The following is a 13,490-nucleotide window of genomic DNA, read 5'->3' as shown; positions in this document are numbered from 1 at the left end:
ACACCCAGGTCTCCTTGGGTACAAACACACGGACGGACGAGCGTCTTCACGTGAGATCTCTGCACTTGATGCTTCACGTTTCTTTGTCTCCGCTGCAGTACAGTTTCTCGAGGCGCTCAGTCACATGTTTGCATGTCAGACGAGCAGAGAGGAAGAGACGCTTTGTCCTCGTCTGTCTCCACGTTGACAGATCTGAAGAGGCCGCTTCCCCGAGTTTCACTCCATCGCATCTGTGTGTGCTTATATTTTACATGTATAATAACCGATGCAGAAAACCGCTCTCTCTGTCTGTTCCCTGGATTTTTAACCCTGGGGTGACAGCTTTACTGTTGTTTACTTGAAATTTCCCACACAGGCACATTTTTAAGTGAGCTCTCATCAGTAGGATGTTTGCACCGTTTTCTGCCTCACTGTGTGAGGATTCGGCTCTGAGAGGAGATTTCCTTCATCTAAAGAAACTTTTAAATGAGCTGTGTTTGTTCTCCGGTGTTTGACTGTCATTACTGTCAAAGTTTCAAACAATAAAAGGAGCCATTACAGCCAATAATCCGTCATCACCAGGAATTACACAGGAATGCTTTTCATTTGAAAAGGTTTTATTTGCAAGTCTACCATTAGGTGGATTAGAGTTGCAGGATATTAAAGGCTGTCATTAAGTCGAGAGTCATTCTCAGCTGCTTTGATGCGTGTAGTTGCATTAAACCTTCAAAACATCGTCTAATTAAGGCATCAGTTTCCCTCGATTGCATCTGTAAGGGAAGCCTTTTATTTTTCAGTGTGGCAGAACTGAGAAGCCAAGCAGAAATTCCTCAGGTTAGAAAAGCTTGTTAGTGCATCCCAGAGTGCATCCAGTATGGAAAAGCTCCTCCTCTGATGATACCAGTGAGCTCTTGAATGTTTTAGTTCTCACGTGCTCAGAGCGCTGCTGCCAAGTCGTGCTGAGGCCGAATTAAAACACGGCCGAGGGAAAAACCTTCAGCTGTCTTTCTTCTGTCAGCAGGCGTCTGTCCAACCTGTTGAGCTCTTTAAAACCAGCTGATGTTATCCAGCCATCCGCTCTAATAGATTATGACAAATTATGGTTTGATAACATGGGCGGGTCCTGTGCTTTACGGGCTGGAATAGTTTAGGTTAGGCTCTGGATAAAGTGGAAGGAATGAAATTAAGTTAGGACTGCTGTTGTTCTCGTTAATTTGTTACTAGACATGCTTCAATAAGCTCGATGAAATCGGGAGATTCTATTGGACTGGACAGCTGTTAACATCGAGTTTTATTGTTGCAGGTCCAAGCAGACACAAAGGAACTGTACAAAAAAGGAAATGTAACTGAAATGAGACGTGAAAAAAGGCCACAGAGAGAGAAAACGAAGATGACCACAAAGAAACAAAGGAAAAAACCACAGAGGAATGCAAAACAACAATGAAGGGCCTTTAAAGGACCACAGGATGCCTGAAAACATCTCCAGACACACTCAGACTACAGGCGGAGAGAACGACCACAAACAGGCTCACAGTGACTAGAAAGACTCAAAATAACGAAACCAACATATGTAAAACTACGGAAGACACAATTTATATATTATGGATTGATTTCACTCCTCTGTCCCGTCGTCTGTCCATCGCTGCATCTTATATTTTGCGGAGGACAATCAGATTGAGCAGAGTTACTAACAAGCTGCAGGTACCTGCCTTCCCTCTCTCAGCAGGTACGTCTCTGTTCATCCCTCAAACTAAAGTCTTGAAACCGGCCGTCACCATAATTTATGAACGGCACAAAGTGATAAATGGACCCGGTTCCCTCGTGAGCTACGTTCCCACATTAACCGAGCCGCCGCCTCGCTGTACTTCCTGCGTGCTGGAGAGCTATCCAGGTGTTTGTGATTTGCTAAAGATGAATCCAAAGTGCAGAGGAAGTTTGGGAATATGGGAAATAAAAAAAGAAGACTGGGTTGTTTGTTTTGGAAACGCGATTCGATTTTCGATCTGGACAGTTTGGCTGTTTCTGCAAAAATGTATTTAATTTGAATTTAATTATCTGTGAATATCAGATGGAGCCGCTTTGATGTCTTTATTTCAGGTGACTGAGTCCCAAATAACCAAACTGAAGTAGGTAAACAAACTGTTTCTTTGCTTCTTGTTCGACACACGTGACGCGAACGACGACCTCACGCTCCGACTCGTAACAGTCACGACGTCGGCCGAGCTTTTGAGTCTGTCTGCAAACACGCTGGAAGTGTTTACGTTGTCTTTCAGCATCCGTCTTCACTCAGCAGGCCAAGAAGAACCTGACACGTTATTTATGGTCTGCCTTTCTCTCTCTCTGTCTGTCTCTGTTTTTGGAGTGTATGAGCGCTGTTCACGTTTAGGAATGTTTTCTAAATGAGATATGCAGCTAGTGCCGTTTGCCAAGAGAACATCCAGTGTTTTCTTAGATTAAGATGCCAGTAAGCCCCTCTGGATGGATTCTGGGCTCCTCCGATATGAATGTAAACATATTCCAGTAATCGTTTATCTTTATCCTTCACTGTTGACTTAATTTAATGAGATCTGATTGCACAGCTTCTTCTCATAAACTGACACAACTCTTCTTTTCATGAACCGCTTTGTGACACTTCAGTGGCTTTAGAGCGAGTTTGCATCATCAGGTGAAATATTCAGAGGTTTTGGATGATTTGCTATAAAATGAGGCATGACTGATTTAGTACAGCCCGCTGTGAGTAATGTGATGTATTTTGATTTTAAATGGGAATGAACTGTTTAAACAGTGTTTTCCTGTTCATTCTGACCACTCAGAGCGCTTTACAAACCACGTTCCCACAGCGCTATCTTCCATCGTCTTTCAAGCCACCCAGAGAAAACCTGAGCAAGCACAGGAAGAACATGCAAACTGCTCAAAGAAAGACTCATTAATGCACAGATAAGTCCTGCTGCAGGATAACTGCATGCATTACTGCCCACCAGGCTGCTGAGTGTTGGTGCTCTCTGTGCAAAACACTGCCAACGCTGTGGGTACGCTTATTAAAGGACATTAATGCAGCGACCACATCGTGTGCTGCAGAGCCCTGAATAGTCAGATGACATCATCACAGAGAAAACTCTGGTGTTTGTTTAGCCCACATCATTAGCTGCAAGTAGCTCAGAAGTCCTCTAAAGAGGTCACACACCAGCTGGTGCAAAGTCTGAGCTGCGCATCGCCCCCCCCCCGTCCTCCTCAGTCATCCTGCAGAAGCTCCAAACTACCGTGAATCGAATAATTAAACTGAGCTCGACTGGAATAACTCAACAGTGAAGCTGCTTTCATCTGGTGTTTAAATAGACTGGCTTCTAGTGCTGCACATAACGTGCTCTCCTCTGCATACGTTTTAATTACCGAGTACTTCATCTTCATAATGATTAGCAGCCTCTCCAGTTTGCAGACAAACTCCACAGTCCTGCACGGTGACGGTGGTCCTCGTTCTGCTCCTGATACCACCAGCCTGTAGGTTAAACACCGATGCTGTGCGTGCAGCGTGATCTCACGACAAAGCCGAACACAGCAGGTTACATGTAAATGTTTCTGTGAAGGTGGAGCCAGACTGGATTCGTCTGAGGTGCTCTTGGATTATGAGCATTTTAAGCTTCTTGAGCTTCAAAAGCATATCTAACATGATGTGTCATCTCTGTCCTGTTTCTCATTTGTCCTCCTATCAGCTGCCGTCCTGAGTGTGATGTAACCGGTCAGACGGTCCTTCTTCACGATGATGCTGATTTTTGCTGCAGCCCTGCAGGCAGCAGGTGCAGTCAGGACCCGAGAAGCGGCGTCTGTGCACGCGATTTTCATGATGGTGTTTCTCGTCCCTCTGCTGTGGCAGCCTGCAGCATCGAGCGCCGCCCCCGAAGCCAAAACCTGGAGCCAAACAGGACCGCGGCTGCAGCTCTCCCACTCAGGTAAGAATCACGTCGAAACGTGCTGAGAACAAGTGCTGAGAACAAGTGCTGCACTTTTGAAACCTCCAGTGTTTGAGTGTTTGAGGACTTTTCACTGAACAAGTAGACGTAATTATTTTAAAAGTGTCACAAATAGGTAAAAAGATTGGCTCTTAGGTTCTCGGGCCCCTCAGCAGTTTCCCACTTTGCCCAGTTGGTAATCCATCCTTTGGGTACCAGTAAAAAGAAATAGAGCGACAGACCAGTCAGTGAGGATTAGACCAGTCTGAAAGCTGTGGGTGTTTCGTGGGTAAAACCCGACTTTCCAGCTGTTTAATAAACAGAATGAGTGAAACCAAAGAAAATCAAGTGCTAGCTGTGATGTTTGGATATTAGGACCTCACATCTGCACCACAAACACACCAATGACAGACATTTACATTTTCATGTCCACAGTTTATGTGACTCCTTTGGTCTCTAACTCATACAAACACTTTAGGCCTAATTTGCCAGTTTTGCGGACGATTTAAGCAGCACCATTAATCACGACTGTCACTGGTTGTAGCTTTCCACAGAGCTTTTCAGTAAACACATGAAGACTGAGAGTCAGAAGGCTTTTTAGGATCACAGTTGGCCATCGACTAGATTGTTTCAGGCTTTCTTTGGTGGCCAGTAGCAGAGCTAAGAAACAATATCTTCATAATTGAGTTTAACCTCAGAGGAGGAACTTTTCCATCTGTCATCTTCCTTTTTGTCTTTTACTATTTTCACATGAGAAAACTGTGACTGTTTCGTATCGTTGTTGGGTCGCTGCCTATCAGTTAACGTCCCCACTTGTACAGTCGAGACTTGATTAAGGTGCTGGTGAAAGTGGATGTTGGATTATTTCCTGGCTTTTGTGATGTGTGATGGTAGAACGGTCTGTCTGTATCCGGCTAACGCTTTTCAGCAGTAAAGTCATAATCTCTGGGGGCTTATTGCAGTCTGGAGAGAACTTTATAACTCTGTCAGTGAAGTAATGTCTATAATACACAAAGTGATCCGGGGACTTGTGTCGCTGTAAAAATGTCCCCCACGTACAGCAAAGTCACATTTTCCTTTACTTTCCCAGAGTTTTAAAGGACACTGATCTGCGACGCCCTGATTAATGTCGATAACAAATGCTTTTTGTCTTCAGTAAAATATTTTATGAGTGCAGTGAGCAGAATTAAAGTGGGAGACTCTGTTATGAGCTAACGGTGGCCGTAAAACACTCCTGATTGGAGTCAGCACCTGCAGGTCGCTGTCATCACCCACATTCAGACTTCGTACTGCAGCGTTTAGAAGATGCAGATTTTGACTTTTTTTCTTAAAGCTGGAGGTTAATCCTCAGCTTCACTGTTGTAGACATTAAACTGTGATAATCCTCCATCGGACACAGGTCGTTTTATCTCCTCTCCCGTTAGCCTGTCTTTAAACCGGGCCCTGGATTATTGTTGGATTATAGGCTGGTTTAAAGATTTCGTTTCCCAGATAGCGAGCTTTTACTTTTCCTCGGCAGAATTATGAAACACCAAACAAATACTCCATTGGTTTTGAATATTTTGCGGATCTGTGATGATCTTTTTCTTTGTTTTCATCATATGTGACACCAAATGGACGCTTCCAGTTTTTGGATGTCAGATGAACCAACAACCTGTTGGGCGTGATTGACAGCTCAGAATAATCCTTCTGCATCATACACTTTGTTTCATTACCTGAAATGAGCAGCTTTAGCTCCTCCCACCTTTTCCTGATTGGCTGCCCCTCACCACAGAACATTTTGCTATGCCAGCCCTGCACTGATGATGCTCTCTGACTCACTTTAGCGTCACGTCTGATATTTTCTGTGTTGTTTTCTATTCAGATTGTTTACAGATACTTTGTTTTATTTCATGTTCTTTTATTGTATTTTACGTTATTCCGATTGTTTCTCCGTGGGCCCCTCAGGTAGTGAGGTTACAGCTCGGTGTGTGCTGTAGCAGGTGGGCTGCAGGGATACATTTTCCATTTTAACGCTGAGCGTCGCTGTGACGGTGAACGGAGCTCCAAAAGGTGATGAATGTGCAGTTTGTGGTTTGTTTTGAGTTGTTTGGCTGTCTGACCAATGTGAGCTTTTGTTAGCCCGAGTTTGTGATTCCTTTGAGATTACGGTCAGTTTTCACAACCAAGAAAGACCCAAAAAATGTAAACAAAGTACAGATCCTAAAACAAAGTGCGGTTGTTTTTAAGTCTGGTTGGGGCCGTCATCAGATGACTCGTGGTGTCTCGGCATGCTTTGCCAGGCCTGGACTGCAGCTTCACTTCCTAAAAAAAAGTCCATGTCCACTTTCCTCACTGTGCTATTTCAAATCCAGTCTGCTATCCGGTCGTTAAGTGATGACGTGACGAATCCTACTTCCGGGTCTAAAGTAGTCTGCGTTTAATATGGCTTTTGTGTTGTTAACATGTTTAATGTTTTGTATTTTCTTCTATTTAATCTCAAAAAGCTCCTAAAACAGTCAGTGATCACTGTTGACCTCCCTCGGCTTTTATTACCGCTAATCATTTATTTAAGCTCAGTTTTTAAAACCTTAGGATGTAACTACAGCCCAGCCCATGCAGCAGTATATGAGTGACTAACCTCGTATTGTGGATGGATTACTGAATTTCCCAGAGGAACCCACCCGAGGGATTAATAAAATTTTATCTTATCTTATCTTATCTTATCTTATCTTATCTTATCTTATCTTATCTTATCTTATCTCAGTTGTTCTCCTGGCTGAAGTTTGGTCCTTTTACAGTATCCTGCCATGCGATTACATTTGTTCCTGACCACCGAGAACACTCACGTTAACTTTTATCGAGTGGAAAAAAGAGTTAGCTTGTTTATATTATGCTAACATAGCTGTGTCGCTAGCGGTCACGTAGCACATCATTATATACCAGCTAGCCCAACTTCAGTAACCCTACAAACGTCACTGCTGTTTAGCTTTGTCTTCATTTATGTTGGAAGTGATAACAGAGCTGTACGTTTTAATTTGTTTCCAAAACCCCGCAGTCAGGACATGCTATATTGTATTTAGATAGAAGCTAGCGAGCTAACTCCCTGCTAACTTCTAACTCCATTAAATGTCATAAATTCCGTTTTCATGGATGCCTGGATGTTAAACTCAATTGTTACACCTGGTAGAGCAGAACGCTGATTGTTTTATTAAAGATGAAAGACTTTAGACAGTTTTTCAACTCCCAGTAATGCCATAGTGATCGTTTATATATATATATGGACCTGGAGTTCAGGCCCAGACACGGCTAGTGACGTCAGACTTAACGACCGGATACAAAATATTACAAAGCCTTTTTGACTGTGCACATTTTTGTTCTGATGTTCTGAGTGCAGGAAAAACAGTGGTTTATGTGACAAAGATTCATCTTAAAGAGATAATTTGACACGTAAATTGAAAATAAAAATGCGCTCCACTGCAGGAGCACAACACTTAAATCACCAGTGAAGTCATCTATCCAGCTCCAATCACACTAACACACTTTTCTCCCCCTGAATGCTTGCTTCCTCCTTGGCAACCAGCAACACCAGTAAAGCCAACAACTGCTTCCTATCCAGCGGTAATTAGTTCAGGGCGGCTGGTCTCATTGTGCTGCAGTTAGCGAGTGTTTGTCTGCTGAATGAATGAGTGAAGACATGGAAGACTGGAATTAGTGAAGCAGTGACTGTGCTGTTTGTAACAATCGAGTGATTGTGCTGAAGTGAGAGGGGAGGGTTTCGGAATAATCACCGAGGACCTGACGGGACTATCGAAGTCAGAGACATTTGAATACACTCAGTGAATGTCAGCGAGACAAAGGGAGGGAAAAGGAAAGACCTGAAAGTTATTTTGATGGATTAAAGATAAAAACAGAAGCACATAATACCTCAGTGGAAACTGCAGCTCTTACATGGAGACACTTATTCTGTATTATTGTCGGGTCTTACTGTACAGCACTGTTGTTGTGATTTGGTGCTATATGAATACAATTTAACCTATTGAACTGAAGTTATTTTGGCTGAAATTTTCTGGTAATAAATGATAAATAAAGAACTAATTTCCTGTTAAGGCATGTTTATTAATAATTAATAATAGTTAATTAATCAAAATTATTTATGTCATCAATTTATGATTTCTATACAAACAGTGACCTCTGGGCCTAAAACATGAAGCTAGCACTAAAGTGTTGAAGCTGCAGTTCCTCTAGTGTCCACTTGAGGCTCCACCAGTGAGCCAGTCCCCATAGACCAGCGGTCCCCAGCCTTTTTTGCACCACGGACTGGTTTATGTCCGACAAGATTTTCATGGACCTGCCTTTAAGGGGTTGTGGATAAATATAAGAAAATAAAACCAGTACTGGTACCAAAAGAAGATGTATTCATAATACACAGGAAAAGACTCAAGGAAACAGAGTTAACGATAAAAACGATTTAAAAAAATAGCGATAACAACCCTGAAAACCATCAATTTCACACCCCAGCCTCAAATCTGGTACCGAACGTCTCGGGGTTGAAGACTGTAGAGCAGAAATGAACATGTTTATAGTCTGTTTTAAGTATAACTTAGAATTGTTAGGGTGTGGTCTCTGACTGACAGGTGGGTGGAGACACAGGTGGCTGTCAGCTTTCAGCGGGGAGGTGTGGCTTCACCTCAGCTTACTGGAGCTCTTTATATCAGCGGTCCCCAACCTTTTTTGCGCCACGGACCGGTTTATGCCCGACAATATTTTCACGGACCGGCCTTTAACGTGTCGCGGATAAATACAACAAAATAAAACTAGTACCGGTAGCAAAAAAAGAAGATTTATTCATAACACACGTGAAAAGACCCAGGAAAACCGAGTAAATGATAAAAATGATAACAAAATAACGCTGAAAACCGATAAAAACCCTGAAAACCATACATTTCACACCTGAGCCTCAACTCTCGCGGCCCGGTACCAAACGACTCACGGACCGGTACCGGTCCGAGCCCCGGGGGTTGGGGACCGCTGCTTTATACCATTTGCACTTATATCTCTCCGACAATACAGCTTGCTATGTGGTTAATAGAACATCCAAGAAACTTCAGCAAAACCACTGGTGCATCAAATCTATCTGTTATTGGTCCTGTGACTCAGGTGATGGAGAGACGTTTAGCTCACCTATGACTATGTGACACGTATCATGTACAGCAGGGGTGGGGGAGCTCCAGGCCTCATCATGTACAGCAGGGGTGGGGGAGCTCCAGGCCTCGGGGGCCGGTGTCCTGGAGGTTTTAGATGTCCTTGATCCAACACAGCTGATTCAAATAAACCAACTGAGCTGCTTTCTGCATTATGCAGCTAACGCGTCAAATGGAACATTCCAGACATGTTACACACACACACACACACACACACACACACACACACACACACACACACACACACACACACACACACACACACACACACTTTCACCACACATGTGGCATCACCTGCGAGTACAGATGTGGCTTTCTGTGATGCTTCTGTTGCCGTCTAAGAAGCTTCTGTCCCGTCAGCTGACGTCCATTTCAACGTTTTTACCCAAACAGTCCGATCTCGGAGGACGTCTCGCAGTATCACGCTGCTGCTGTGTAATGGGATTACATGTGTCTGTGTGTGGCGTTGGAAACAGTAGCAGCTCAGTGGTTTCACAGCAGTAAAAGGAGGCAGTGAACTCCATTTAATGAAGCACGCCGAGGTCCTCGTGCTGTGTTTGTAGCTGCAGGATGAACAGCAGACACGCTGTTAATATTTTATAAGGTAGATACTCAGACAGGACACACACACACACACACACACACACACACACTGAGCTCTAAACTTTATAGTTGCTCTTTTTATTCACTGTTTTTGTTCACGTCAGTCAGTATTTATTGTGTGAACTCTTCAGCTTTCCTTTCTTCATTTCATTTTCCCACACACTTTGATCCTGGAGTAACACAGACAAACTCAAGTACTTGAGGTCAACCTTGGCAGCCAGCATGTGTCTGTCCTTAAGTGTGAAAAGTGAAGCAGAGCCTTAAACCTGTGTTCTTCCTGACAGGAGCTTTCAAAAGAATTTGATCAGTGACCTCAATGAACATTTCCCCGGTGAGTCTATAATCCACGTCTCTAGCGTCAGTGGGTGTCTTCCACTTGCCAGCCATCTTTAAATCAACCTTGGCTGTTATCTACCTCACTTTAATTTAAGTGTTTCCCAGGATACAAAAACTTAATCATAAGTCAAATTTGGACAAATAAACGGGTTAAATATTTCATGACTTTGTACCAAACTAAGATAAAAAACATTTCTTTATTATTATCGACTCTGCTGTTACAGAAATCTCCACAGATTTCATGTGTATACAAGTTGCTCTCGAATGATGTTTGATGCTCAGTGAGTATGACACTTTAACCACCAAAATGTGAAAAGTTATGTTAAATCATTTGAACTTTGAACAAACAGTTGGGTAAATAAACACTTTGATGTTGTCGTGTTGGGCACAACCCAATTATCACAAGTGAAATATAGAGGATCGTTGCTGCCATACTCAGTGTTTCCAAATAAGATAAGATAACCTTTATTAGTCCCACGCGTGGGAAATTTGTTGTCCACTACATGAGCAGCTACATGGTGGTGAGGTTGGGTGCATCTATGAATCACGAGGTTGGTGGTTCGATCTCTGCTCCAGTGTGCGTACCAGAGTGGGCTGAAGTGTTCCTCTGATGTGTTCACAGACAAGTAGTTTATTCCATCACTTATACAGTCCAACACACACACACACACACACTGGTCTTCGCTGCAGGATGAGGGCTGCTCTCTGTGGATTCCTGCTCAGGTCAGACGCTGGGTCAGCTGTGACGCATGCACTTTACCCCCGTGAGTGTGTGTGTCTGCAGGATGTGTGCATGCCTGATTGGCTTAAAAGTAAACCGACAAACGTTGCGGGGCCACGGCGTGCGTGAAAGCTTCTACCTCTAACCTGGATCCTGTTGTTTCCCGTCTGTGCTCTAATCTGGGATCGTCTTCGGGCCTCTGGAAAACACACGCAGCCAAACATTCGTCAGCTGCACCTCTGGTCTCACACACATGAACGCTCACGCACACGCATGCATCGACACATGCAGGCAGGGTTTGCTCTCACGTGTACAGGACGGACTCGGACTCTTCTCAGCCTGTCGACACATCACGCGGCGATCGTAAACGTGGACGTGATCACACGATTACACACAGGCGTGCGTTTACGCAACATGTGAGGATTCCTGTCTGTAGAGACTTTATATATTTTTATGGTTTCCATCTAAAAGAGAGATTCTTTGCTGTCATTTGTGTAAAATGAAATAACCTTGCATTAGTTAAAAATGATAAACCAAATCTCAGAATAATGAGGAGTTTATTTTTCCCACAGTTACCAGCTTTATACTCAAGACGGAGCGTAACAGTGATCTGGGTTTAATGCCGGACTTGTTGAGTTATGAAAGTTTGGACCTGCTCAGCTGTGAAGAACACTGTGGTGTAAATATGTCTGACGCCCGGCTCACAGGGTGTTTATACTGCGGACATTTCGCTCATGACTGTGAGACATACATTAAGATTAGTCTATGTTAAGCTGTCTGAATTTTAAAACACAGCTTTGGAGTGTTTTTAAATGCATCGACGTTAACGTTTTACCTTTCACTGGTGATGAGGGAACTTGTGCAGGACTTGGCAACCAAAACTATGTGATGACATTATGTGATCACGCGACAGTTGCTCTGCGATCCACTCGTAATGGCATTAAGTGTAACACTTGCTCACTTGTAGAGGTGATCTTAACAAAACCTATGAAATCATGAACCTCTCTGTCCTCGAAGAGTGCTTTTCAAAAGGCTGTTGGAGGGAGACGGAGAGACAGAGCCTGTGAAAGAGAGGAGGTTTCAGAAGTTCAGACAAACGGTTGGTGTTGTGGAGTGTGAATACATGCCAGAGGTGGATGAAGGTGCCCGGGTGCAGAGCGAGACAGCTGTGCCGAGTGTGAGCACAGCCTGGAGCTAAACAGCAAATCACAAACAAACTTAAAACCCAGAACATAAACTCAAGTCTAACTCCACCACGGCATCTTCTTGTGATGACGACATTGGAGTTGGAGAGAAATGCACAGTTGTGGCCGCTTTTTAGCTGTAGTCATGGAAACAGTCTTTAGGTGGGGTTGGTGCAGTCTGAGAACGTTTCAGCAAGTTGTTAAATGTGCAAAACAAAAAACGAATCATTCAGGACAAAATTCAACATCCTCTCTGTTTTGAGTTCATTTACGAAAAGAACTAAATGTTTAATTCAATATGACTTGAAACAGAACGCAGCCAGAGGAGTCGCCCCCTGCTGGTTATCAGTAGCAATGCAGGTTTAAAGTAATTCTGCACCGGCTTCACTCTTCAGCTAAAAGCTGCAAACTTATTTCCACTCACTGAGATAAAAACACAATGCAACAGTCACAGCAGTTGTTACAATCAGAATAACTGTCAGTGTGTGCAGTGATCTCATTCCTTCTGAAATGCTCGCCTTCAGGACGGTGCCAGATTGTGACCGCTCGTCATCAGTTCCTATCTTCACTTTGGAGTCTCAGGACTCAGTCAGTCTGAGTCGGGCTGGGACTGTTTGCAGACAGGTTGCCTTCCACCAGGTGATCAGAGGCTGAGGATGTTTAACCATCAGACTCTTGGTAACCAGCTGTTCGCTGCAGCTACTTGGAATCCAACAGTAAACAAATTCAACCACCAGCTTCTGTTAATCTAACAGAGAACAGCAGGAGTAACTGATCAGTTCTTCTTCACACAGCAAGTGAAAGTGTGTTAGACTGTAAGGAGACTCAAAGCTCGTGCATTTAAAAAATGAGGTTGTTACCAGTGAAACTGACATGTTACATCTCGAGGCAGCAAACCGAGTCTGTCAAACACGGAGCTGTGAGACCTGAAGGCTCAAACGGTCAGAGCCTTGATGTAAATGTGAAACTACATGTTAGCTGTCGGAGCAGTGTAGGGTTGTGCAGAGTATAAATAAACAGCTTTCAAACACTTTGTGAAATTTTGTGTTCTGTGTCAGAACTCTTCACCCATTCGGTGCTCAAGGCGAAGGAAAAACCAACGCCAAACGCTCACATTCAGACAGCAAAGTGAGAGAAACTCCAGTCCTCTGGAGTTACATTTCCAAAGTCATATGTATATAAATATGTATATGTATAAGTGTGTTTGGGTTTATTGTTTCAGGGATGGACGCCTGTGTTGGTTTAGAGCAGATTTAACATCTTCCTGCTGTTTCGCATTTTGACGAGGAGTTTTGACACCCGTGTGGAAAAAATCCAACTTAAACACGCTGACCTCATGTGGGACTGTGGGATGGGAATTTTTCAGATGCAACACAACACACACACACACACACACACACACACACACACACACACACACACACACACACACACACACGTAAAAGCACCTACTGATAGCTGCGACAGTCCAGAGCCAACGGGTGTTATCTCTGCACACATTATTGTGATAGCTGGCCCCTCTGACACATATAAAAAC

At 43.6% G+C, this 13,490-nt stretch overlaps 1 protein-coding gene across 3 annotated transcripts in view; it reads left to right on the top strand.

Annotated features, from left to right (window-relative positions):
- LOC147331417 (semaphorin-3D-like) overlaps window positions 1–13,490 on the top strand; it is a 110,590-nt gene that overhangs the window by 48,163 nt on the left and 48,937 nt on the right. For all 3 annotated transcript variants that reach the window (XM_086293722.1, XM_086293720.1, XM_086293721.1), the window contains exon 2: window positions 3,690–3,926. In XM_086293722.1, coding sequence (XP_086149848.1) covers window positions 3,737–3,926 — 190 coding nt within the window. In that variant the 5' untranslated portion in view covers window positions 3,690–3,736. The remainder of the gene's footprint in view (window positions 1–3,689; window positions 3,927–13,490) is intronic.

The sequence above is a fragment of the Aulonocara sp. 'chitande type north' Nkhata Bay genome, linkage group LG5 (genome assembly GCF_057382095.1).
Source record: "Aulonocara sp. 'chitande type north' Nkhata Bay isolate Kocher_YH1m ecotype deep benthic linkage group LG5, A_spYH_male_GT1.1, whole genome shotgun sequence".
Lineage (NCBI taxonomy): Eukaryota > Metazoa > Chordata > Actinopteri > Cichliformes > Cichlidae > Aulonocara > Aulonocara sp. 'chitande type north' Nkhata Bay.
Note: the sequence above shows the minus strand (reverse complement) of the source record. Positions and strands in the feature narration are given on the sequence as shown.